Source organism: Daphnia pulicaria, chromosome 1, assembly GCF_021234035.1.
Source record: "Daphnia pulicaria isolate SC F1-1A chromosome 1, SC_F0-13Bv2, whole genome shotgun sequence".
NCBI classification, from domain to species: Eukaryota; Metazoa; Arthropoda; class Branchiopoda; order Diplostraca; family Daphniidae; genus Daphnia; species Daphnia pulicaria.
Window position 1 is genome coordinate 28688673 of NC_060913.1, and position 27414 is coordinate 28716086.

The 27414-nt window shown below is 37.3% G+C and overlaps 3 protein-coding genes across 5 annotated transcripts; all 3 read left to right on the plus strand.

Annotated features, from left to right (window-relative positions):
- The first annotated feature begins 4738 nt into the window (after nt 1-4738).
- On the plus strand, nt 4739-7144 carry LOC124328071 (L-threonine 3-dehydrogenase, mitochondrial-like). The gene is made up of 9 exons (XM_046786931.1): nt 4739-4984; nt 5078-5191; nt 5259-5408; nt 5544-5692; nt 5790-5904; nt 5982-6087; nt 6160-6267; nt 6410-6462; nt 6550-7144. The coding sequence occupies exons 1-9, from the start codon at nt 4852-4854 to the stop codon at nt 6675-6677; spliced, it is 1056 nt and encodes a 351-aa protein (XP_046642887.1). The 5' UTR covers nt 4739-4851; the 3' UTR covers nt 6678-7144.
- Nucleotides 7145-7400: 256 nt separating this feature from the next.
- Nucleotides 7401-10586, plus strand: LOC124320809 (putative inorganic phosphate cotransporter). 2 transcript variants are annotated; one of them, XM_046783705.1, is made up of 13 exons: nt 7401-7539; nt 7896-8061; nt 8173-8242; nt 8339-8553; nt 8638-8877; nt 8948-9035; nt 9115-9341; nt 9406-9555; nt 9633-9765; nt 9863-9936; nt 9996-10043; nt 10112-10231; nt 10313-10586. In XM_046783705.1, exons 2-13 carry the CDS (start codon nt 7909-7911, stop codon nt 10517-10519), a joined length of 1725 nt encoding a protein of 574 aa, XP_046639661.1. In that variant the 5' UTR covers nt 7401-7539; nt 7896-7908; the 3' UTR covers nt 10520-10586. The 2 variants fall into 2 exon arrangements, with proteins under 2 accessions (XP_046639661.1, XP_046639660.1); XM_046783704.1 differs by having other exon boundaries at nt 7444-7531.
- Nucleotides 10587-10803: 217 nt separating this feature from the next.
- LOC124326700 lies at nt 10804-14509 on the plus strand. Of its 2 annotated transcripts, XM_046785593.1 has the most exons (7): nt 10804-10857; nt 10936-11044; nt 11109-11341; nt 11511-11950; nt 12013-12301; nt 12360-13552; nt 13615-14509. In XM_046785593.1, the coding sequence occupies exons 2-7, from the start codon at nt 10968-10970 to the stop codon at nt 14260-14262; spliced, it is 2880 nt and encodes a 959-aa protein (XP_046641549.1). In that variant the 5' UTR covers nt 10804-10857; nt 10936-10967; the 3' UTR covers nt 14263-14509. The 2 variants fall into 2 exon arrangements, with proteins under 2 accessions (XP_046641549.1, XP_046641548.1); XM_046785592.1 differs by having other exon boundaries at nt 10814-11044.
- The last annotated feature ends 12905 nt before the right edge of the window (nt 14510-27414 follow it).

Genomic DNA, 27414 nt, shown 5'->3' on the forward strand with positions numbered 1-27414 from the left:
GTGTGGTGGATCTTATATGATCGACATTCTGTGCAAAAACAAAATTACCCAGAAAGATAACCTCTCTGGAAAAAAGGGAAAAACCAACCAGAAAAACAACTTTACTTAAAAAACACACCAACACCAATACCAAATACCAGAAAAAACGAAAAATGAAACCAACTGGAAACGTGAAGCTGAAAACCGTCTACATATCTACCACTTTTCACTTCTCTAATGAGTTTATCAAAGATTATAAGATTTATAACACCTTTTCAGTACGTCGCTCTCTTTAAAAATGGGTAAAATTTAAATGGGTAAATTTTTTTGTTCTGTTTTTCACCTATAAATCTCTGTTAAACTCTCTCATAACAAAGAGTATGGTAGGTGAGCGCCTGCGTTTGAGCATTTAGAGGAATATTTCTATACTAAAACAACGTCATCTCGTTTTCACGTCGTGTCAGGCCCCTCAGCACCAGTCATCATCAATAAGTACTGCGGAAGTAGAATTAATTAAGCCCATTTTCCCAAGCATCATCAATAAATACTTCGGAAGAAAAAACCATATTAAATGATTTTAAGTATCTGCAAATTTGAATTTTTAACATTTTGTACGCAAAAACTATTGCTTTATGAAGCAAGTGCTTAGTTTTTGAAAAAAATACTATCGGACTATCAAGATTAGCGACCGATACCATTGACATCGAGGACATAACTGAAGATGCTTTTTACTCTTTTAGACTATAATAGGAATTATTGCGATTGCAAAAAAGATGAGTATTTTGGAACTGGCAACGCTGGAAAAGTCTCCAGTATTTTTTCAATAATGTATTTTTTTAAAACTATCTCGGTTTTCGAGGCGAACCTTGCCATGGATTACTCTATCTTAAGTACTGGACTCCAGTCCAATCTCGTCGTGCTAAATTCTGTCGGGTAGGTTTTTTTACAGCAAATTTAAGGAAAAATACAATTGAAAATAAATTTCAAAGGTAATTTTAACTACGTCAACTATTTATAATGACACTTAGGAAAAAAGATTTTTAATTTTCAGAGAAGGGGAAGAAAGCCGACTTGACTCATATGCCGTAATTTTCATCTGTCCACCAAACACCCGAGGTTCTTACTGAAAACTTTGTTTACTAGTGCATGCAGGTCTACACGTGATGTTTGTTGCTGATATCGGATGCTCAACAGCTGATATCAAATCTTGTTACTTGCAGACACCAACTGGCAAGAGCTTAGGCTGTTTGGTGAGTAGATGTCATAAGAGTCAAGTCAATTTTATTCCCCTTCTCCAGCCTTATCCTGCAAGTAAAATACTTAAATATATTTTAAATCTTAATTTCAAGTACTGAAAATCAGGCTTGTGAGTATCGCTAGCGCTTCCGATAGCGATATTAGCGGCGATAAACTTAAATGTAGCGCTAAAAAATCGCCGGTTAATTCTAAATTAGGCTATCGGAAACACTAGCGTTGATATCGCCGCTAGTTTTTGCGATAGCGATAAAATCAGAAAAGTTTTTGTCATTTCATTGTAAGAAATTGTCTAAATTTAGAGTTTCACCATCAAATTGCAGAATTAAATTATTGATTTTTGTTATTTTATTGAAGACAGACTTTCGTTTTGAATTCCTTAAGTTTTGTGATGTAATCGAAAGATTCTCACAACAAAGTTTGTTTAATTTTTTTTTGCCAAGCTAATATAACTTTTTCAAGCACACGAATTTTTTTCAATATCGCTTTAAATATCGCTATCGCTATCGGCGGTATTTTCTCGCGATAGTATCGGTAGCGGTATCGGCGATACAGGGTAAACTAAGTAGCGCTATCGCAACCGGCGATATTGCGGAGACTATCGATTTACAACCCTGGTGAAAATCAGTGAAGCTGGAATAGCGCCACCCACATCAAGTCAAGCTTGAATCGGACAACATTAAACGCTCTACTCGATAACTATAAAACAGTAAAAATAATTTACCCCACTTGTGCCCACGAATAAGTGGAAAATTTTAGGTCCCCTCTAATTTAGTGGGGTACCCCACTATTTGTTGTAGTGATATACTTAAAACTTATGAGTGAACTAAAATGTGGGTGTACCTATATCCACTAAGGGGTTTAGTGGGTTAAGTGTACTGTCCAAACCCACACTAAAAAGTGAGCTGAAAATTTTACCAATCCATAAATGGATACCCAAGAAAGTGTAGCTAAAATCTGAAAAAAAAATTGGTACAATTAAGTATCGAACTTGGCTCTCCCGTATTATAATCGGAGTTTCTTCTGATGGGCTATTCTTCTAAAGACATCTTTGACACTTATTAATACAAAACCAATCTGGTTAATTTTTAATTAATTTTTGTTTATGACTGTTTCTTTTTGTTCGTCTCCTGTAGCAGACGTTTCTAGACGTTTCTATACAGAATCGACCACGCTACGAACGAAATTTTTCTGCTATAGGAGACAACAAAAAAACCAGTCACAAACAAAAATTAATTAAAAATTAACCAGATTGAATTGGGGATAGAAATAAAAATTAGGTAATAGAGAAATGAATAAAGTATTCACTGTTAAGAAGAAAAGGGGGGAAATCATAGTTATAGGTAAGAAAATAATTTTTTTGCCGATGAGAAGTTGGTTTTTCCATAAGACGCTGTAGGCGACACAAACTTACTTGGACACAAATGAGATTTTCGCATTTGCGGAGAATGCACAACGCAGGATGTCCAACTACTCCATTCAAAATTCGTTGCAATAATTGTCTCTCAAAAAATTTGAAAAAAAAATAAACATACATGTTATAGAGCTAACGAAGCTTTTTATTTTGCACCCTTTTGCGGGGTGCTTTATTTGTTCCCTATTTTGAGAGCGGCAAAGTAGCCACTTTTTTTATGCTTCTACAGCGCGCTCCCAAACTTTAAGATCCATTTATTCTCCCCTCTCCTTAATTAAAAATATCTGAAAAAATTCAAACAAAATTTCAATGCTCTCCGTTAAAAACTCGATTTTTGGGAACGCGGCAAAAATCGGCTTTTTACATAAGCTTCTCTCGCGCGTTCCCAAACTTTGGGTAGCTACTGTATATATTTCACAGAATTAGCAAAATATATTTTCCAAACTTTTGAACCAATTAGACATCAACAACTTGACTTGGGGAGTTTGAATCCAACAAAAAATGTAAGAATAAACATAACATTCCGAAAAAAAAGTCTATGTCACGTAGTTTTATAAGGCGAATAAAAAAATTATTAAATTAAAAAAATAATCCTGGACGTCGAATGTCCAACTTTCAAACCAATAACAGCAGCCCAATTCGAATTTCCAATGAATAGCTGTATTTAAAACTTAAAATTTGAAAAACTAGCCTATAGCTATTCTGTAAAGTTTTACATAGAGAATTAAATAACCAAAATTAATAAAAATTAAAAAAAATGAATCCTGGATATTCATGTACAGTACAGTGCCCAATTTTGGAACAAACCGCTAGCATTCTCAGTCGATTTGCTAATAATCGATTCCAATCGATTATAATCGACTAATTAATCATTCGATTATAATCGACGGCAAAATTATCCAATTGACGCATAATCGATTAGCCCTTTTTCTAAATATTAATCAATTGATTGGAAGAAAAAATAATCGATTAATCGACCGATTTTCTTAAATGTTATTTTTCTTGTAAAAAATATGTTTTCCAATATTTTCTATTTAAAAAAGTTGAAAAACTACTTTCAGCATAATTAAGAACTAAGCTAAAGTATTATAGCATCACAAAGTTCTCGTAATAGTTACTACACAATGAATTCAAGAAATTGTTATCTCAATTTAATCGAGTTTAGTCGATTTTAATCGATTATAATCGAATTTAACACTTTTTTATTTTATTGATTTTAATTGATTTTAATCGACTATAATCGTCAAGAAAAATTAATCAATCGATTATAATCGATGGTAAGATATTCTAGTCGATTTGAAATCGATTAGGACTTTTTATATTACTAATCAATCGATTGGACCATTTTTCAATCGATTTTGGTCGGATGAGAACGCTACCAATCGCACTTGACTTGGATCATCAAGAGAAACTATACGCAGTATGGGCATAAACCCTTTATAATTGCGTCTAGATTAAAAACAGTACAAAAATGACTTCAACATATAGGGATATAAACTTCAAATTTCTCCCAGATTATAAAAAAGGGGATTACGCGATTTATATGATATGCAAGCAATAAAAAAAAATGCTAGTTATTATGAGATTGACTTCCCATTATCCAGATTCAAAAATAATTTTTTATCTAGACGAGTAGACGGAAAAGGTGAAAACTTCTAGACTTTCATATCCCTCTTCTTCACCTTATTGAAACTGTTACATGCGTCAATATTTGAGGTTATGTTTCTTTTATTTTATATCAGCTAATCCGACAAAAAAAATTTGAGAAAAACAAAATACCACCCCTGTGACCATGTATGACTAACTGACTGTGCGTTTAATTAATTCTTATCCATTAAAATTGATTTATTTGAACATGCGCAAAATGCTTACTAGGGCAGACGAGCCCCTAAATTTTCACCGCATGCATTGGAGACTAATTATAGACTCCCCAAGTGAGGGCGTGCTAGACATTGGTAAACCCAGTCGCGTGATCTCTTTTTTTTACTGGTGCGTACTGCCAAGATTATTTCGAGAACTGTAAGGAAGCCAACTGCAACACCAACTACATTACTCTATACAACATGTAGACGGCCCAGGTTAAAGCTAAATGGGTGGGAGTGTACAGGGGTATCTGAACGTGCACCTCTAGCTAGTCAGTTGGGTCTGATTTCTCAGACGATAAACAGAGGCTGAAATTGTGCCGAAGAGATCACGGCAGTGTCATGGCTCTCCAGAGACTAGGAATTCAACATTTGAGAATATTTTCTAATTTAATTAACCACCAAGCGCAACTAAATGTTCATCGAAATCAGTCTGTTTTGGCATCACCTGATAATCCTAGGATCCTGATCACTGGTAAGTAACTGACACATACATACGTTAAAGACTACGAGATAAAATACGATAAGAATATCGTTTTTACTGTGAAATTACTATTGAAAACTTCAGGTGGCTTGGGCCAGCTTGGAACTGGATTAGCCAAAATTCTGCGCCAAAAATATGGCAAAGATAATGTAATCATGTCCGACATTCTTAAACCATCAAAAGAAGTGGTTGAATCCGGTATACATAAGTTAACATCACAAACACTTCTCTGTACTTATATAACGAAATGGTTAATATTTTAAAGGACCATACATTTTTGCCGATATCTTGGACTTTAAATGCCTTCAAGAGATGGTTGTAAACAACCGCATTGACTGGATCATTCACTTTAGCGCCTTGTTGAGTGCTGTTGGGGAGCAGAACGTTCCGTTGGCCATTCGAGTCAACATCGAAGGTATTGTAGACTTATGGTTTGAACTATTTATAGCTTATACCTATCGACCTATTCCTATATAGCAACTAGGTCAAACCATCTTTTTCTTCGCGCAACGCGACGCGATCTTTATTTATTTTTATTCTTTTTTGGCAGGGTTGCATAATGTGATGGAATTGGCCAAACAATATCGCCTTCGGATATTTGTGCCTTCTACCATTGGAGCTTTTGGTCCCGAGTCACCACGCAATCCGACGCCGAATTTGTGCATACAAAGGCCCAAAACTATTTACGGCGTTTCAAAAGTATGATCCTATAAGGTCCCTTTAAGTAACAGTATGTTGCCAAAACGTTATTCAAAAAGTAATTGACGTTCAAAAATTTACCTTATCTAATTCACAGGTTCACGGAGAATTATTGGGAGAGTACTATTACCATAAATTTGGACTCGATTTCAGGTGTCTCCGATTCCCCGGTGTCATCTCCAGCGACACCAACCCAGGCGGAGGAACTACTGGTATATATTAAATTGATAATTACGGTGAAATGTCGATGATTTTGTCACCTCTATTCTTAACTTGTATTACTCTACAGACTACGCTGTTCAGATTTTCCACGATGCCCTGAAAACCCGCCAATTTAAGTGCTACCTTAAACCAGATACTCGCCTTCCAATGATGTACATCACCGACGCATTGAGGTTATTTTATACAACATAAATTATTTATTAATAACACTGAATCTTAAATAAATAAAACTCGTAATATTTTAGATCACTATGTGAATTTATGGCCTTACCTCCTGAGGCATTGAAGCAGCGAACATACAACGTAACAGCAATGAGTTTTACCCCAGAAGAAATTGTAAAGAGCGTTCAAAGGTAAGCGTTGACGCGCACATTTATTTAATATACAAACAATAAATTATTATTATTATTATTCGCTAGTGTATATCGTACATATTAGCAGCAATAAGATCAATTTTAATAAATAATTTTATTTATTAATTGTCCTTCCATGAAGACACGTTCCGGACCTTCAAGTCTCATATGCACCTGATTCGCGCCAACAAATTGGTAAGCAACAGATAAAACCCTACATTGTTTTAGAAAAAAAAAAATATTTGATTAATGTCTATATTCTTTTTGCTCTTTGAAATACAGCCGACTCCTGGCCGCAAGTGTTTGATGACTCGGAAGCCAGAGCGGAATGGAACTGGAAGCCACAGTATGACATCGATGGAATGGTCGACATCATGGTAGAAGCGCTCCGACCCAAATACAAGAACTAATTTTCTTAATGGAAATCATGTCAAGCGAATTAATTTTCAAATTGCGAAACGCGCAGTGTAAAAAAGTTGAGATCTTCAACTTATTGATTTACTGAGATAATAGTAGCTCTCTGACAGAGAACGATCGAGATGAAACCAGCATTTAGACACTATATCGATTCATAAATCCTGTGTACACGAAACAATTTTGTTGTGCACACGTCTGATATTATAGACTACCCCATTCATGGAACCTGCATGAACTCTTATATTGAGAGAGGTACATGTTGTAATGTGAATAACATTATTATCCATAGAAAAAACAATCCTCTAGGCTAAAAGGGCAGTTGGGAAGAATTTGTTCCATTGATGTTTCCTTCTAGTCGATAAAATACCGTGCCGCTCATGATTCTAAAATATGCGTCATTCATGTTAGTGCAATCACTGCTGCAGTATAAAAAAATAAAAATATATTTAATCAAACGATCTTAAATTTTTTAATTATTTTTAGAAGCCACACATTTTTTTTATGACAGCCGTATACTATGACAGTGTACGTGGTGTTGGATTTTTTTATTATATTTTTTTTAAATTAATCATAACTCTCATTATATTCAGTAATCCCAGATGCAAGATTTTTATTTGGTCAACAAACCAACGTATGTTACACTGTCAGACATCATAAGATAAGCTCGCAAACTAGGCGGTGATTTTTTACGATAACGATTTGTAATTTATCCCTGATCCGTATATTATTTCTCCACACAACTCAAAATCAAGTCGATGAAAGGCAGATCTTTTATAGTGTTGCTAGATGTCAACCTGTCAAAGTGTCCGTCTTAGTAAGAAAACAATTAAGACCTGTTTAATTGCAGGTAAAAGGGTAAGTCTAATAACAACTGAATTCTTGTTTTTTTAATTGTTTTATTTGCATTTTTACGCAAAAAAATTATCTCATTAAACTCAAATTTGCAATTTTTTTTGTCCTATTTTATTAAATATCGATACATTTTATTTTTAAACACAAACTATCAGTTATCGTTAATGCTACTAAATCGTATTTCAAATTAATGATCATGAGTTTATGTTTGTACGACAAATAATTTTATTGCAGTCTATAAAAATGACCATGGACTGGCGTAGACTGTACACGTGACACCTTATAATCCTCTTATCATAGATGTAAATGGATTTACCCTGCTGATAGAAGGAATTTGTTTTTATCTGTCCCAATACTAGTCACAACAATAACATGACAGACACGCCAAGTAAAGTCAACGAGGATGAAAATGAGAGCAAACAACCGCTGCCGTCAGACGCAATCTTCGTCATTGCCACTAATGACCACCAGCAACCCTTAGATAAGGCCACAAAGAGCGTCCAGGAAGGCGTCATTGAGTCCACGGTATAAAAGGGGAAAATAAAATTTTGCGCAATCGCCAACATTCGCAATATACCTTAAGCATATCAGTCTATTAGAAATAAATTTGATTGCTATTCCAAATTTTATACGTAGGTTCAAGACGTCATACAGCATGGCCACTCGCTTGAAAATGTTGATAGCCAGATAGTCGACAAACCCAAAGGTCAGCCATATAATTCAAGTCTATTTCTAAATATAGGCTCCAATGCATACTTTATTTAATGCTGTAATAGTTTATTTGAATCTACTTATCACTCAGATTTTTTTGGATCTCGCCATGTTTTCGCTTTTATGGGTTTTCTTGGTTTGGCATCGGTTTACATGATGCGAATCAATTTGTCAGTGGCCATCGTCGACATGGTAAGAACTCCGCCCGTCGACAACGCCACGTCCTTCTTCGGCAGAAGCGGAGGTACGAGCGCGAGTAACAGTACCGAACAGTGCCAGTACGACGAAGACTCCGGAAGCAGTGAAGTACGTATAATCGTATTATACTCAATCAATTCGATTAGTAATTAATATTTCTCATCAATTTATTTTGAACCAAATGTCCAACAGAGCAACGGCGAATTCGATTGGGATGGTGAAACCCAAGGGCTGATTCTGGGGGCATTTTTCTGGGGCTACATGGTGACGCAAATTCCTGGTGGAATATTGGCCGAGAAATACGGCGGCAAATACGTGTTGGGTCTTGGCATCCTACTAACCGATTTTTTCTCCGTGCTGACCCCGCTGGCTGCACGACAAGGTGGAGCCAATGCAGTTATAGTTATGCGAGTTTTAACAGGACTGGCTGAGGTATCATTAAAGTCACGCGAAATATTAAAATCAATACTTTTGACTCAACAACTGGCATGTTTGCTTCAAGGGAGTGTCGTTTCCTGCGGCCAACAGTATGATTTCCAAATGGGTTCCTACTTTTGAGAGGACGACTATTGGCGCCTTCGTTTTGGCAGGTAAATGCAAAAGGATGTGACGTAGGCTATTAGCGTAAATCGATGATTTTTAATCATTTTAATTTGTGGTCACAAATAGGAACTCAGTTCGGGACTGTGATTATTATGCCCTTATCGGGTTGGTTGTGTTCTCTCGAGTTTGACAATGGCTGGCCTTTGGCTTTTTACGTTCCCGGCATCATCGGAGTTATTTGGTTCACCCTCTGGGTTTTCTTGGTTTTCGATAGTCCGTCTGTCCATCCACGAATTGCCGAGGACGAGAAACGTTACATTCTCGCTTCTACGGGGATTAAGAAGCCAATTCCGGTCAGTTAATAAATTTTTTTAAAAATGAAATGATGTCCGGAATCTTAATTAAGTTAACTGTTAGATGTCAGAGACTCCCTGGAAAACCATTTTGACTTCTATACATCTGTGGGCTATTTTGGTGGCTCATTTGGGACACAGCTGGGGCCTTTCCATGTTGCTCACTGAATTGCCTACCTACATGAAGACAGTCTTGCATTTCGACTTGAAAGCCGTACGATAACATTTTAAACCATCCTGTTACAAAAAATGTAATTCATCGCAATTCAATGTTGCCAAATTTTTCAATAGAATGGAGCGCTATCGGCCCTTCCATATTTAGCCATGTGGATCTTTTCGATTGCCTTCAGTGTGACCGCTGACGCGATCAGGAAAAACAAGATATTAAACACCACCTACACTAGGAAGGTCTTCACTACCATCGGTAACATAATTATATTTCTAGCGTTTTGATTAACTTTACGTATCCAATTTATATTATTATTCCATCGCGAGCCGACTAATACGTCTTTTTATTACAGGACTCTTGTTACCCGCTTTCGGACTTATTGGAGTGAGCTATACAGGCTGCGACCGAGTCGCCACTATCACTTTGGTAACTTAAGTTAACAGCAATTTAAGTATCTAGGTAGTAATTTTTTTTTTCTTTTTCAGCTCACCGTGTCGTGCGGATTTAACGGAGCTATTTATTCCGGATTTTTGGTATAAGCTTCAATCTGCACATTAATCATGATTTTTTTTTTTCTAAAACGAATTACTAACGCTTGCAGGCTAATCACATCGATATTGCTTCCAATTTTGCCGGCACAATGATGGGCGTTACTAACTGCGTGGCAAGCATTTGTGGATTTCTGGCACCCTATATCGTCAATCTTATCGTGACTGAGTCGGTAATAGCTTCAACCTTCATAACCAATATGTTATTTAGAAATTTATTTTGAATATTAAACAATTTTTGGTGGCTCCTACAGGGATCGTTAGATCAATGGCAAACAGTGTTCTTCCTCTCGGCAGGTATTTACGCTGCTACGAATTTGTTCTACGTTGTCTTTAGCACTGGCGTAGAGCAGCCTTGGAATAAAATTAACCGTGACCCGATATTGGAACAAAGAAGAAATGAATCGATTTCCTCGATGACATCATCATCAAGCTCTGACCAATCTAGCAAATCGAAGTGATACCCGCGATTTCAACAAATTTCTTGATTCGCTTTTGACTCCATCACAACACTTACTTGAAAATGAAAAAAAAAATTTGAATAAACAAAAGTTTTGATGTTTTACCCAATGATCTTTATTTTCGTTTGGATTAATCCAATTCAAAGCCTTTTATTTCCGTATAGATTTTCATGTTATTCCGTTACTTTCATTTTCATTCCCACCTATTTTTGTTTTTCCCGCTTTGTTTAATTTAGCAACCAACGCGATTACTCGGCGCTAGATGGCGTCTGGAATCACGTGTGTTTTTGGCGCCCAAAAGAGTTAGGGAAGTCAGCAGAATTTTGTAAGGGATCCAGGTAGTTAAGAAAAATATTCCACTGGGTTTGATTAAAAATTGAAACCTCAAATGTTTTATTCGTTTTGTTTACCAACAGTTGAAAATCTTGTAAGAAAATCAGTTTCTAACATGAAGAGTAAAGAAGAGGAGTCGGTAATGAGAACCTTCATAGGACAAACTCGTGATTTAAGTGAATGTTCCAAATGGTATGTCACCACATAAGTTTTCTGTTTACATTTAAATTTAATAATGTTATTCTTATTATTCTAGCACCAGTTTGCTACTTGACCCAGTGGAAGCAAAATGTGGACATTACTTTTGTCGAGGCTGCATTACTGAGCTACCAAGAAAGTCAACTGGCGAACAAACCCTTTTGTGTGGCGTGTGTCAAACTATAGTCTGCAAAGATGACTTGAAAGAGCTAAATCCCAAGATGAGCAAAATTACCTCTTCCCTGCAGCATTTTTTACAAGATTTTTGTAGAGAGGGAGGATGGAAAATTGGTATAAACAAGTTCACTAGCCTTTAGATTGTTATTGTTATTGTCTGACTTCCAAATTGAATTCTTTGGTAAACCTTTAGCCAATAATTATATTTTATTGTGCCTTTGTTGTAGCGAAAATTATAAAGAAGTTTAAGCACTTACAATTATCCTTGTGTTTTGTTTTCCAGATACTTTGTTGAGTAGTTCTGCAAATGGTCAACGAATTTCAAGATCACTACCCTTAAATTTAGAAGGAAAGGAGAAATCTGTAGTATCAAGGACAACAGCAGCTGATATTGAAGAAGGCAGTGGTTCTGTTATTATTTGCAGTTCATCTTCCTCTGAACTGGCTCATCAGAGTACACTTGAACCAGAACACAAAGTACAACAATGGCTGATGACCAGCAATCCCAATGTAGATCCACTTGCTGTCCCCAGTGAGGATGATGGTGAAAATCCAAGCATTAAAAGCTCCAGGACACTTTCCAAAGCACTTTCATTTGAATCTAAAACTACGGCTCAACTAGTTTTTACGCCCGTGGATATTTCGTCTAGTACTGGCAAAGAATCGTCGTATGATATCGTTTCAGCTCCCAGTCCACCACCTTCCAGGGAAATACCACAACAGGTAATAATAGCAATACATTATTTTTTTGGTTTTTTAATATTATATTTAAAATTATTCATCAGATGAAACGAGGACGAGGTGGACGTGGTCGGGGAAGAGGTCGCACAAGAAAGAATGCCCTACCGATTAGTTCTGGTGAACCTCCAGCCAAGAAACGCGGCCGGTCGGCCGGTAACACACCAGAAACTAAACCAACGACATCTACAACACCCAAAGGAGAGCCGGATTCCTCACCAGAAATAGGCAACACAACTGCATCTAAAGTGCCGTCAATCGCAACCACCATCACTCCTTTGACGCGTTCGTCAAAGCCCCCCATTGAAATTCCTAGCAGAATCGAACGATCAAAAGGTACAAATCAATTTATATTAAAATGATCATCGATTTTCTTACGTGCTATTATTCATAGATTCCCGGAACGAAAACAGTAGTCACATTGGGGAGGAAGAAAGGAATATTTCTATAAGTATTGGAAATTCTTGCGCCCTACCAACCAATGAAGCTCCGGAAAAATCTTCAGACACTTCTGCTCGACTAGTTGACGTCTGCGAACCCTATCTGAACTGTGTTTCAGATGTTCGATGCATTACACCACGACCATTTGAATCAGTTCTGGCGGACAGATCAAACATTCATGTATTGCAACCAGTATCAGCCCCAAGTCTTCAACTTGACAAGCCCGTCAGTGTTCCTTCGACAGCTTATCACACGACACCGGTTTCTCGGCCCAGAGTTCGAAATTCCTTGGGATCTGCTATACATGATCTTCAAACATCTGATAGGGATTTTCGACGACACTCCATTTCAGAAGAGCTGCGATCTGGCACTGGAAGGCGCAACGTGAATTTTTTCCATAAAGGTCGGATCGTTCCGGGGAAACCCATCAGTTCATTCAAGAAACAACAAATCGTTTTCACTCGATTGGGGAAATTGGGTCCTTTTCTTGACCTTCCCCCGGCATGCCCTCCGGTTTCGGTGCATCCGCCCGTTCACGCTAAAAAATGTTTTGAAGATAAAGAAACTCAAACCTTTCCACCATCCCCTCTGTCCTTTTCTTTAGTTTCCACCCAGACGGAACCAGTTGAAGCATCAATGACCCCAAACAAGGAATCGAACACAGACCATCCGTTAATGAATAACCAGACATTAATAGTTCCGGACAAAGCCCCTTCTATCGACAGTGTACTGAAATCACTCAACGCGCAATTACGGGATGAAAACATTTTGGTGGGAGAACCGGATGAATACAGCGAAGATTTGTTCATGTCTGCTGAGCCATTCAAACGAGCCAGAGTTTTGTCTTCGAGTGACAGTGATGACGACAAGATGGAAACCAAGAGGAAGAAGCCCTGCCCTTCCGTGAAATCCGTCGATACAGACGGTCTGATTTCGTCGATGTCTCATTCTGCGGGTGGAGCGACTACTGCGAACGTACCCCAGCGACTATCCCCACAACAAGCAAGTGCGGATTTAGCTAGCAAAACTGTTGTGATGGAGAGCGATCCGGAAGAGGATGACGTTCTGGTAGCGACCCCTCCACAACCACCTACTCCAAAGCCTGTACCATGCAAAAAAAAAGTTCTTACGTGTTCCGGGCTTCCGGTAATGTTAAATTTTAGTCCACAAAATTACATATGTATTCTAATTTTTTTTCCGCAATACAGCGTCCGCAGGTGAAGATGGTAGAAGATTGGGCTCGGCGCGTAGGGGCTGAAATTTCCTTGACGTACAGTTCGGCCGTGACTCACATCATCGTTCAGGTGGACGAAGAAAACTGTGCTCAGCGCACCCTGAAGTTTTTGTACGGAGTCGCCAGCGGCAAGTGGATCGTCGGAATCGATTGGATTCATCAGTGCATTCGCGAAACCAGATTGATCGACGAAGAACCTTTCGAAGCGCTGGACATGGATGGCGAGGACGGCCCTCGCCGAGCCAGACAGACAAGTCAGAGGAGCAAGCTGTTTGAAGCTTTCGAATTCTGCTGCCAAGAGCCCTTTACCGACGTGTCTGTTGAGCAGTTGAATGAGTTGTTGATGTTATGCGGGGCCGTAACAGCGAACAGTCCCGCGGAGCTGACCAAAAACCGGCGTCACTCGTTGATCATCGTTCAAACCGACGACGACGTCAGCCCCGCAGTTCAGCGTAAGGCGGCCAGCTGGTTCGAGCGCCTCCAAGTCCTCAGCGTTTCCCGCGAATGGGTCCTAGATTGCCTGGCGTCGTATCAACTCCTTCCGGTGCGCAGTCAACTCATTGGAAAGCATTCCGAGTCTATGCTTAGAATGATGGCATTTGATTCACATCTTTTGGCCTAGAGACCAACTCTGTGCACCGTTTTATTTTTGTTTATTGTTGCAATGGGTTTCAAGTTTATGGAGTGATACATTTTTCTGTTCGCGTGGTAGATTGATAAACAACTTTGAACGTTTTCCATTACTTTTTTTTTTTTTTTTTTTCACTTTGCCAACTGTTTTGTTTAATATACACGCCAATTTCCCTATAGTTCTTTGTATTTTGCCGATCCTGTTTTACAGTAAATGTCGGCTCTTCTTTTCATGCTCATCGATTCTGTTATTTATTTATTTTTAAAGAGAATGTATTATGAATGCAGCAGCTTGCTAATGATTGGATTTTCGCACCCGTTGTTGGACTTCATTGGTAAGGAAAGGGGTTCGGTTGACAACTCGACAGGCCGTTCGAAATAGTCGGTTCTCATGCGTGACCGAATGCATGTCATCTGACGACGTTTTAACCGATTTAGCTCAATATTGCTCTATGTAGAATCTAGACATTATAAAGTGATATATTTCTCCAGGTGTATGACCATTGATTTGTTCAATCTCAATATGCTTTTCTTGAACGGGATACTCAAACAAAGGTTGATCTTTAAGTGTTCGTATGGTTCCACGTACATTCCGTAAACTACAAATTATTTAACTTGAGTGTAAAGAAAACAATTGGTGCAATAGATTGTGATAGCGTCAAGAAAAGTATTTCGAACCTGGAAATCATGACATTTAATAGTAATAAGTTACAGGATCGCCCTATCCCTTTCGACGTTCAGGCCCGATAAAAGTGGGCCTAAAAGACGCGGGCCTGAATGACCGGGCCTGAACGTCGTACACCCCTATTGCTGTGGCACTGACCTAGTGTGACGTTTTTTTCCGAGGTTCGGCGTTTTAAAAAATGAACCGTCCCGTTTGACCAATGGGTCAGGTAAAAAAAGCTAGGTCGCGTTATGTCCCGGTAAAAAATCGGATTGAGGATGTTTTTTTTTTTTTTTTTAAATGTGGCGATGATTTTTTTCCTTTTGATGTCGATTTTTAAAACAATGAATTGTCCCCGCTTGACGCATGAGTAAACCATGTTGGGTAATTTCCCGGGTCAAAAATCGGACACGTTGAGGGTACTTTTTATTATTTTTATCGATGAATTTTTCCATTTTGAGTCGTCTTTTGAGCTGTTTAGCTACGTTTTAATTACGAGCCACCTTATTTTACTACTAGATGACGCCACACCTCGGGTTGGCCAGCGAACCCCGTAAATGTCCCTAAACCCTAGGGTGTCCCATTTTTATCGAATTTTTGAATTTCATCTTGTCCAACGAGATCGGGGTGTGTTATGACCTTAAAAAAAGCTAATTTTTTTTTTCTTAAAAAAAATTAAATTTAGGGGTACTACAAAAATGATTTTTTTGTACCGTTTTTTGCACTATTTAATTTATCAAAATTTAACGAATTATCATTACACTTCGTTCTTTAGACAGGGAAATGATGATTATAAGAAGAGCTTATGTTCAAAATTTGAAAAAAATCAGAGCTCATTGAAGGGTCCCCGTGACTGAAAAACCTAACTCGATGACACCATACGCTCGTATACGGGAAAACCTAAAAAAATGTTTATTCGTTTTTCCAACTGAAAAACCCGGGAAATTAACTTTTATACATGATGAAATAGTTAACATTATTCATAAAATTAAAGTTCACGTTTTGAAATTACTCAAAAAAGTTGCTAAGTACCATATTTCCAGTTTTATGATTTTACCTCTTTTACATTGTTGCCAATGAAAAATGCCCTTCGAAGAAATTTGTTTCCAAATAGCGATCCAAACATTTTTGAATAATTAATTTAAATAACCGTCATTTTTAATTTTCTTAAGTTGCTTTTTTCCATCACTAGAATGCGCTGATGTCCATTCAGGGAATTCTTTAATAGGAACTTCCCGGTCCTCATCCGCTTCTTTCTCCAGGTTATCTTCGGAATCGTCGTCCAGGCGTAGTCGGTGGTTTTCTCGAAATCTCGTCATGATGTTAGCACGTCGAATGATAAAGTTCGCTTCTTGAAGAGCGAAAAACCTTTCAAATCTGTTTCCGACACCTCCATCGCCGGAATCATCTGCATCCAAAAAAGGCGCCATTTGGTCAGGCTGATCTACAACACGAGCAGAGCCAGGCTGCTGATCCACAACACGAGCTGGAACGGGTGGCTGATGCGGATGGCTGATGTATTTCCTCCATGTTTTGGGGTTCCGCAATTCAAAGGCGGTCGTCCTCGTCCTCGACCTATTATGGCTGGAACCACCACAGGATTTTCAACAGCGAGAACTACTGCTGGGTTGGCCACTTCTGCTGCGACCGTGGCGACTGGTATGACCGCTTCTGCTGCGACTGGGATGGCCACTTCTGCGGAGACTGGAACGGCCGCTTCTGTGGTTACTGGGACGACAACTGAAGCTTCTAATAAGGCTTCAAAGGCCGTACGTACCTCGTTGAGGGGCGATTCATAACTTCAATATCTTGATCGTCAAATTCCAATTCAACAGGATCGAAGTGGTGGGCAGTCGCCATAAGGAACGCACGTACTGTGATCCGGCCGTTCTGTAAATTGCTTTGAAGAACCCAAATTTACCTGTCTCTATTGAAGTATTCTATTCTCCGTCGGTCTCTCACAGGGGCCCCATCCCTTGTGGTCAGATAGATGTATATCGGGTTCATAACCTACTCTTGAAGCCGATCTGAAAAAGAAATAAATTTTCAAGATTATTTGTGTGGTTTTGCATTTTCTTGAAAATATGTACCCATTAAGATCCACGATTTAGGATGGGCGGTTCCTATAAGGTCGTTGAATGGTCTATGGCTCGCCTCCTTCAGATTGTTTAGATTTCAAATAAATTTATTTAAAAAATGATTTTTCATAGAACAGATACTTTATCGCACATTTTTTTTAACTGGTAGAACTAACAATACCCCAAATTCGAGATCCTCTCGAAGGTTGCAATTTGATTAGAATGAATGAGATCAGAATTTCAAATAATGAGACCGAACTGCTGTTATAAAACTGTGATTTGTATCTTTTGACGGGACTTCATGGTTGGCTAAGTTAGCTAGTCGACATCCGTTAATAGAGGTTTTTGATTAGATAGTCTAGGCTATTTTAGATGTTTTGGATTAGCGAGTACATTCGCTAGTCCGTGCGAATTAGCGAATGAACTTGCTTATTTGTACTTTTTAGCGAATGCATTCGAATGCAATGCGAAAGATTAATTGGCGAATGCACTGAGTGCATTCGCTAATTAATCTTTTCAAACCCTTCTTCAACCCTAAAAAAGCGAATCATCCCGCTAATAAAATTCCTTATTAGTGAGTGCATTCGCATTCTTTCCTAAGCCCATACATTTTGCATTTATTTTTATTTTCACTATTAAAGTGAATTCTAAGAAATAAAAAACTGGATTATAAATATGAAGTGACAAACATGAAAAATGGGGGGGGGGGGGGTTAAGATTCGTTTGACAACATGCATTAAAGTAAGTGCTTTTTGGACAAAAAACCAGGAAAAAAAGTAAAGAGTGAAACTGAGCTGTTCAAGGGAAAAAAAATTAATAAAAAAAATTCCATAACTTAAAAGATACTCAAACGGAATTGCGTGAAGGAGAATCGATAAGTTTAAAATGCATAGTAGAAGCATCAAACGGAATTGAGTCAAGAAGAATCGATAAGTTTAAAATGCATACTAGAAGCATAGGCTAAAACTGGACATAAAAATTGAAAAGTTTCAAGTATCTTGTTCTTCGCATGGGAAAAACGGACGAATTTTTCGTCGTTGATATTTGGAATAAAAGTTGTTTTTTGGTCCGTTACATATCTTGCTGCGTATCCTTCTTCTGTCTTTTTTATGATGTAAGGTTTACAAAAACAATCCATAAACAGTTAGAGAAAGCAAGAAAATTAATATAATACCAGATGTTGCACGTCTGTTGAGGGAAAGCTCGATCAACTTCCTGTCCCCAAAGAAGAGCTTGCTGTGAACTATAATTGGCTGAAGCACCATAATCTTGCACTGCTGTTGAGGGAAAGCTTGCTGCAAACAACAATTGGCAATGCTGAAATTAACGCAGAAACCTGCAACAGGTTTTCAGTACAATCAACAAACAGTTAGAGAAAGCAAGAAAATAAAAATATCACCAGAATGTTGCACTGCTGTCGAGGGAAAGCCCGATCAAGAGCCAGTCACCAAAGGAAATCTTTCTGCAAACTGAGTACCCCTGCAAACTGTAAGTGGATGAAGAAAATAGCACCAGAAGTATTGCACTGTTGTTGAGGAAAAAATGCTCGACAAACTTCCAGCCACAAATACTGCAGAATTTATGCAAAGCTGGCAGCAAACAACAATTGCCAATGCTGGTATGAACACAGCTGCAACAGGTTTAGAAAACTTTAAAGAAACGGTTGGAGAAAGAAACAAAATAAATATATCACAAAAATGCACTGCACTGCTGTTAAGGGTGATCAACTTCCAGTCACCGAAGAAAAGTTTGCTGCAAACTAGAATTGGCTGAATTGGCAGAAGAAAATGGCACCAGAAGTATTGCACTGTTGTTGACGAGAAGCTGCTCGACAAACTTCCAGCCATAAATAAATACTGTAGTAAAGTAAATATACATCGAGTAATATATTCAATAAAAAATGTTAAAAGTAATTTTAATAAGTTATAACGATGCATTAAAAGGATTAAGGGAAAGAGAAAAAGAAGAGAAGAGAAAAATATATCTGGTGTAATTTCGGTAGTATTCATTATTGAAAATTTAAGCATATCAAATCCACATCAAGACCAACGGTGACCATCAACAAGGAACGAAACAGCAACCAAAAACAAAATTTTGCGTTTTTTCTAGGCTTAAAAAAGTACTTTTAAGCTATCTGTCGCGTACGGGTTATGGAAAACTTAAAATTTATTAGTAACGTGACAACAAGCAGCATTAATCATAACAAAAACGGGATTGTTGAATAAGATTTGGCGATTGTTGACTTTCTCGAATTGCATTAATAAAAACTGATAATGCAGTTTATCTGGTTGTAAGTAGATACACCAATTTAGCTTACTGACCACCAGTCCCTACCAATCCCAAATTTTAAAAATTGCTAGATTTCTGAAATGAATGAATGATTTCTTATACATGAAATTCAAAAATTAGTATTACTTTAAGTAGCTTACTTGGCTGTAAGAACGTACATGGATGTATCTTGATCACCAACAGTAACGTCATGTTACTGGTGACAGTAAATTGAATAGGATTGGTTACAAAATAGAACACAATGGTCCAAGTTTGGTACATAAAGAAAAATAGGTAATAGCTAGAAAAAAAATGGAAGAAACAAACATTTGCACCGGTCAGTGCTTAAAGGTAAGTTCTAGAGAAACGTTTGTCAGAGAATAATGAAGCAGAGCCATGTCTTCTTGCAATTAATACAAAATTAATTCTGCGTATGCAGTGATGAAATTTTAATTCCCTTGTGGAGAAAGTTCGTGCAAACAAGTAACGGAAGACTGCAAATTGAAATTTATCAATGGTAACCTCATTGAATTTTTACTTTATACGTGAACCCTTACAAATCTTACGTGTGTCTCTCTTGCTAACACAGATCCAGAGTTTAGGGTTTTGAGAACTGCACGTTCATGGGAGAGATTTCGCAACGAAAAGGAGGTAAAAGAACGCCAAGAAGACCAAAGAGAACAAAATGCTTTGAGAAGACAACAACAGTAAATCGAGGGAGCCGAAAAACACGGTTTAGGGATGAAATACGTCGAGAGAGAACTGGCCGAACGGGAATAGGAAGAGAAAGAAAGAGCCGAGCGTGAATGGTACTATTAAAAAAACAGTGGAACTGTAATTTTTTTGTATGGACGTGAAATGACACTTTCCGAATTGTATGTGCCACTAGGAAAAGACAATTTTTTTTATAGGAACGACTTCCCTGGTCAAAAATGAAAAGTATTAAAAAGTGACATTGAAACATGCCACTGCACGAAAAGCTGAGGATTCCTAAAAAGCAAAATGATCGAAGAAAAACTAGATGAGGCCCTAGAAAGCATTAAAAAAATCTCCAATTGGGAAAAATTGAGTGATGAACAAAATAGCAATGGAAATGGAAGCCTCGGTTACTCGCAACTGAATACCTGATGACCATTTTGGTATCCAAAGATGAGACATTTTAAAATAAATTATCATTGAACTATTCAAAAAATATCCAAACGGAAACCTAAGAATAAAATAATGACAGATCAGGAAAGAAGTCGAGAAAATTAATTGACAGAAGAGCATGCGAACAAAACCTTCTTCTGGGATTACTGGGTTTCGTTTACACACGAACCACAAGTTCTGTCATGCTTATTATCCTATATGAAAGATTTGGCAAGAATTTCAGGAATAAATATTTGAGAAACTATTCTTGAACACATCGATGCTTCAACAGCCCCCGAATGGCCTGTTCGTGTGATTCAGAACACTGCTATAACAAGGCATGAACAGTAAAAATGACGATCGCAGTTATATACAATGTACACTCACTTTGTGTGGAAATTAACAGCGCCTATGAAACAAAACTTGCTTATGACGTCATTGGAACACGTTTTGACTCAAAAGATCAAGCGACGAGATACTTGCGTTGCATATCTACGTTCAAAATTACAAAATTTACAGACGTAAAAGCGTTTGATAGCTATAAATTTTCAAAAAATAATCTAAATTCATTATATGCCACTCTACGATGCCAAGCATGTATGTCACACACGGATTGCCACATTGTTTCTGATTATTAAGAGTTTTCTTTGAAATTTTTTTCTACGGGGCTCTGAGAAAAAAAAGAGAGGCTTCATTGTTCGTGAGAGGGTTTTGAATTCGATTTTGAAATAGCATTTCATCCACATTTTTTGCAAATTATTCTACCGACTTGTGTCCAGTGGACCCAGCATGTCTTTGAATCCACATCAGGTATGTTTAGGTATTGGATGTTTTGAGGAGAGTAGGATGCTCCAGATGTCTAGCAGGACGAGTTTTTAAATATTTGGATAGTTTCGTCTATTGATTGAATGTACGCTTTTAAATCGCTGAAGACGAAGAGCTCGTTTGGTTGTGATGATAACTTTGAGGGCCTTTTGATCCCTTGTAGTTTGGCAGGTTGGATATTGGATCTCTGGTGAGGTGCCATGCCTCTTTTTTGTTAAACGGGCAAGGTATAGGCGAAGGACGCAGATTCTGTGTTGACTGGTCCGTTGGTGTATCCGATGATGGCAGTTGCCTCAGATTTTTTCATTGAAAACCAAAGAGGTTTGTATGGGGATGCTATCCATGTTGGTGGAGTTTTTAGCTGATTTGAGTAGTTTGAGTCTAAAGAAAATAGGCTGCTGGGGCAGCCTAGTGTTTCAATGTCTTTAATAAGCAGGGTGCAAAATGGAAGCCTAAAATGTGGATTTTGGTAAAAAAATGTGGAAATCATCAAATCCCTATGCTATCCATGCATCAGCCGAATGTTCGCTACCTAAAATATGTAAAGGAAACTTTTTAAAATATCTGGATTTCGAGGTAAGATTGAAAACTAGTTTAAAAAAAGTTGATAGAATGGTTATTTGAGCTGCCAATGTATGCTGCAGATATCTCGTTGAATTCTTTAAATTTATAATTTTATTATTTTTTAAATTTTACTTCAACACTGCACTTAACACCACAACACTTCAAAACTGCAAGATTTTGAAAAAAATTAGAAAATAATAATGAAAACATTAGTTCAGACTTTATTTTTTTCCAGATGAAATTTTTTTTGTGAAATCTATGCTTAGTGTAGAATAAACAAAAAAATTTCCTGATCTTAAATTATTTAGAGGCCGCTGTTATTGGTGCTGTAATTGTTTTAGGGGGATGAGACGGTGAGTTCATAAGGTAAAAGAAGTTTGATATTGAGGCCAAAATGTTAATTCTATCGAGTTTTAACATTAGTTTCGGCTGTTTTATCTCAAATGTTTCGCGTTGTGTTCGTGTGAACATCTTTAACGTATAAAAAATGAATGTCCAAACTAAATTCCGTTAAATGAAAACTTAGATGGTATTTTGAAGTTGTTTGAACCAGAACCAGGTGTCTAGGTTCTCACCAAAAACCCCTTTTTTACCAAAAGGTGTTTTTAACATATTTTTAATAGTCACCAACGTTCATAAGCTTAATAAAAAAAACTGGTGAAATGATGAATATTACTGGATCCAATGTGTCACTCTTAGTGTAATGAGTAAGTCGGGATTAACATGATAGAAATATTACTTTAAGTCACTGAAAGAGAAGAGGAATGTTTGAATCGACCCGTTTGAACGACAAATTACGAGAAATCGCTCAAAAATTCTCATGTGGAATGCTAATTCAAATTTTGGGACAAGAAGTAGTTCCGTTAAAGAAAGGCCACGGTATTTACTTGAATCAGAGACTCTCAGGATTGTGTTTTAAAACACGGTCAAACTGAATTTAAAGACATGCCAGTAGTTCCGCTTATGTTCATGATTCACGGATAAACTTTGTTTTCACGAATTTTTTCTTTCACAAGAGATGATACTTATTCCGCGAACATTTTATCAACAAAATTGAACATTGTGACTAATGTAGAGAAAGCTATCACAAATGTGGCTTTCTAAACATTCCGATGTTTTGTTGTTAACATGACGAAGTTTCAGTTTTCTAGCCAGACAAGGCTTCATTTGCAACACAAAAGTAAGACTTCATGCAGCTTCTGTTGCCAAGTCAGAAAGGTTACTACAAATCAATGCTTAAAAAACTCTAGTAAAATTACTTGAACAAAATTAACAATGTGTTGTAAAATTTTGGTCAGTTTAACTTATTTTTTTCTCTGGTTTTCACGATCTACTCCGACAAAAACATTGACTCGAACATTTATAAGGTGGATTCTTGGGTTTCATAAACTTTCGCAGTAAACAACAATAGCTCCAGGAAGTGGAGCACTTTGGGACTTATAAACTGGAAATCACTCCCTATTGATGTGATGGCTATTTCGCTAATTCACATTAAAAAATAAAAGAGGTCGGTTAGGATGTCGCGACTACACATTTCACATCATCTTGCAGATTCCTATATAAAACAACACGCTGAAGAAACCAAATTTCTAATATGTTGATTATCTGTTCGGGGCCGTCCACATATAACGGCGTGGTCTGTGCGGGAGGTTGGAGTCTAGACCACTGTGACGAATTGTGACGAGGGGGATAGGTAGGGTATTCACAATGGGACGTCACAAAAACGTCGAAAACACTCGGTACACTATGGATATGTTGGAAACTTCCCTAAAGACTTTAGTTTTTTTCTGGATCGTCACAATAATGTGATTGTCGGCATCATGTTGGCTCGACTAATTTAAAAACTAAGCATCATGAACCAACACGAATTATATTCAACGCTTTTCAAAGTCTAATAGCGCTTTCGAGAGAACAAAGAATATAAAGTCTTGCCAAGAACAAGTCACAAAGAAATGGAACGAAATAAAAATGATGCAGATTTTCCCACCAATATTGTAATTTTTTAAAATAATATCGAGCGATTTCAATGAAAGCTGAGGTGATTTGGGCAAATTTGAGCTAAAGAATTAAATATTGAATCCTACTACGATGTTAAAACTGTTTTTGAAGGCACCAGTAAAAAGCCTTTTGATTTACTAGTTAAAAAGTCTAATGGATATGTCCCTCATGTTAAGCTACAGCTGCAAAAAAATGGCGATTGCATGAATTCAGAATTTGCATGCTGCAAGTTAAAAACAAAAAACGACTGTCATCTGATGTTCAAGAAAAACAACTTTAGTCAAACAGTAAAATCAAATTAATTAGAGAAGACACTTAAGAAGTGTGTGACGCATTAAGATCTCATCAAGAGATAAACGAAAATAAAAAAAACTACAAGGAGTAGCAATGGAAAAAAAGTTAGTTAAAATCAGGAGATAAAATCAGGAGTTAAAATAGGAGTTAAAATCAGCCCTTTGAAAACTATTATGGTATTTGCCGAGAACGGTTCCTTTTTCATTAAAAAAGACAGAGCGACATGTATGGCACCGCCATCAAAACTCTGGACAAATTTACTAAGTAATTGAATTTAGTTTGATTCAAGATAAGTAGGAGAGAGGTTTATCTTTCACTTTTGCCAAAAATAGTTACATCTATTGAAGGCCGGCACTATTTTGTAAACTTCCCCGTGAAAATCATATGAGCCCAAAATGAATGTCATGCTAAACATTGTGATGGCCCATTATGTACACCACCATTAGATATCTAGAAGAACTGACTTCATTTCTCGGCCCCCAAGAAGTCTGCTTTGTAAGTCAAATTGACAAATGTTGCGTCAGATTGCTTTTACTGCGAAAAATAAATAGAGCCCTCTACTCATACATGTGGAACACCACGTTAGTCAGCCTGATCACGATTGGGTTGTATTTTACGATGTTTGGAAACCCAAAACAATTGAAGAATTACTTAATCATGTGCAGTGAAAGGACAGAAAAGCTGAGTCCTTTTACTCCAAAATTTGCTTTCTTTACTGAAATTAATGAATATTCCGACGTGAAGGTATACACTTTTTGTTTTGAAACCAGGTATTTACTTTTTTAAATATTTTAAGCTCAAATTTTTAGGTTCGTAGGTTTTTCTGCTGACATATGTAACACGATGTTTAGAAATCATTCTGTAACTTCGTTACTGAAGAAGAAATTTCCTCGATTACTTGCGGTTAAATTTTCTTGCCATTCATTACATCTCTGTACAACTTATTTAAGCAAAAACATCCCACTGTGTCTGGAAACATGTCTTAGGTAATTTAATAACCACTTTTCTAAAAAACATGATAAAAGAAAAGTTTTCAGAATTCCTGAAGTTCGTCAACGTCGAGCTGCATGCTATTTTTAACAGTTCTGATACTCACTGGCTTGCTAACGAAGCGGGCGTTAATCGAATCCTTGAACATCTCTCAGCATTGAAACTCTACTTCACCGAAGTAGTTTTGGAATTAAAAATGACGATGATGACAGTGAATGCATCAAATTTTGCAAATGCTTAATGATCGAACAACAAAGCCATATTTTGAATTTCTTTCTTATGCATTTCACGTGATCAACGAATTCAACACAGTATTTCGATCAGAAAGTCCTTTTTGTATGCTTTGAAGTGAGGGTATCTTAACTAATTCGGGATTTCGCAAACATTTTCATAGAAGTCACGTATGTACCAACCCGTTTGGTAATGTGTTTCCTTGGAAGAAAATTCTATTCCTGAAGAGAATATATATCTTGATAATATAAAGTACTTTCTACGCTAGTACGTTTTTTTATATCTTAAATTAGTCAATGTAACCGACTTAGTATTTTAGGAGTTGTGGCAGATAATACTTTGAAAGACCTCGACTTGCCAGCTGAAGAAAAGCGAAAATTTTGTGTAAATTGCAAAAAAATGTATATCACCACGATTGATCATTTTCAGGTGAGATTTGACTTTGATGATCTTGTCTTTCAATTTTGTCATCTTGCACTCCCAGAAAATGCCCGTAAGGACGACCCAAAGCTCTTCTAGACCATTATTAAACCGATTTCCCTTGTTGAAATATGCATACAAAATCTTGCAGAAAGGGAGTGTAGACAACATGCACTGTTTAACAAGTCTACTTTCAATCAATATTAAGACACCGATGTTGCGAGAATGTCTGTCAAAGACTACTGAAAAATTGTTTTGAATTTGGAGAAAGGAAAAACCAAAGAATTTGTTTTTCAAATTTAGCCTATATTGCGCGGAAACGTGAAAACAGAGCTGAGTTTGAGCGGTGGGCTTTTGGTGGCTACCGTTGCCACATTCAATAAAAGAAAATGTAGTTATATAATGAACCCGTCAATATCTGGAACTCTAATATTCTTTGTTGTTGACCACGTGATGATGTCTTAGTTTGCTGGCAGAACACACAAACTATTCCTTGGTAATTGTGGAAATGTTTACCAAGGAATGTTCGTCATGGTTTTCCCCGTCCCAGGCCACAGCCCTACATATCCCTTGGTTTGGAGGGAAACGACGGATGTTTCGGGGTTTTGAGATTCCCCGCCAGGTTCTCTTGTATCGAAGACCTATTGACTCAGAGAAAACAGAGACTGGACTCAGATAGGGCATAGCCTACTCGATGGACTAGAAGGTAGTTCAAGCCTAGAGTATCGGACTCCAAAAGTGACGCTGCCTCCGGTGATGGGCTCCCGAGTGGACACTAGCGCCACCACCAAAAACTGTAAGAACTTCATTGAGCGTTTGTAAATACAGAATACACGTTAATGACGTTATTGTCACGAATATTGGTGGCACGACATGGGTCTGTGTGTGAATAAAAAGGTTTATTCACCTGAAAGTCTACCAATTTAGCTACCAATTGTTATGACCACCATCACCATAAGAAATACTCAGAGCATTTTGTGGCATTAACCAACCCACATTTGTAGCTTTGCCACGACAGATGCAAACCTCAACACCTTGCTTATTATATTTCAAATGTCGAAAATCTCGTTTTTCATCTTTTTATTGATTTGCGTTAATAAAACCCAGAGTTTAGAATTTCTGATAAACAGAATTCAAACAAAAAACGTTGCTGCTTGTAAATCATAGTAAAACTAATTTATTTATATGCATGTACAAATAAAAAGAAGTTAAAGTTATGTTATGCGAAGAAAAAGTCATTTTGATAGTTATTTATAATAGGTGCGGAGGTCCCGGAGGGCAATTGAAAATCTTTTATTTTTTTAAGTTGTTCCTTACCATCACTAGAATGCGCTGATGTCCAATCAACCTTGGGAAGTATGGACTGCGTCAAAACGAAAGCACGGACGAGATATTAAGGAAGCTCAAGGCTAAAACCAGTCCATCCCAAATAGACTATGCATAGGGAAACATAGTGTATAACAGTGGAATTCTCATTTTCAAAAGGCTAGGCAGTAAATTTTACTTCTACCAATATTAAGATGATTGGCAACGCCGATAAAACATCAATGATTTTTTTTTTAGTTAATCACGTTACCTAAGAGAGCGTCAAAATTCAGCTTAAGCTTTGCTTATGCGGCGTTGCCCTGTCACACGAAATCGTTAATTGCGGAGTTTCCACTAATTTTTAAGTTGACACTTGACG

What these genes read in the sequence shown, in the direction of transcription:
- LOC124328071 (XM_046786931.1), top strand. Translation starts at nt 4,852, where the DNA reads ATGGCTCTCCAGAGACTAGGAATTCAACATTTGAGAATATTTTCTAAT. An exon ending in CCCAGGCGGAGGAACTACTG is followed by an intron (nt 5,905 to 5,981) that starts GTATATATTAAA and finishes ATTACTCTACAG; the next exon opens with ACTACGCTGTTCAGATTTTC. An exon ending in TGATTCGCGCCAACAAATTG is followed by an intron (nt 6,463 to 6,549) that starts GTAAGCAACAGA and finishes TTTGAAATACAG; the next exon opens with CCGACTCCTGGCCGCAAGTG.
- LOC124320809 (XM_046783705.1), top strand. Translation starts at nt 7,909, where the DNA reads ATGACAGACACGCCAAGTAAAGTCAACGAGGATGAAAATGAGAGCAAA. An exon ending in GGATTAAGAAGCCAATTCCG is followed by an intron (nt 9,342 to 9,405) that starts GTCAGTTAATAA and finishes GTTAACTGTTAG; the next exon opens with ATGTCAGAGACTCCCTGGAA. An exon ending in ATCTTATCGTGACTGAGTCG is followed by an intron (nt 10,232 to 10,312) that starts GTAATAGCTTCA and finishes TGGCTCCTACAG; the next exon opens with GGATCGTTAGATCAATGGCA.
- LOC124326700 (XM_046785592.1), top strand. Translation starts at nt 10,908, where the DNA reads ATGTTTTATTCGTTTTGTTTACCAACAGTTGAAAATCTTGTAAGAAAA. An exon ending in AGAGGGAGGATGGAAAATTG is followed by an intron (nt 11,342 to 11,510) that starts GTATAAACAAGT and finishes TTTGTTTTCCAG; the next exon opens with ATACTTTGTTGAGTAGTTCT. An exon ending in CCAGGGAAATACCACAACAG is followed by an intron (nt 11,951 to 12,012) that starts GTAATAATAGCA and finishes ATTATTCATCAG; the next exon opens with ATGAAACGAGGACGAGGTGG.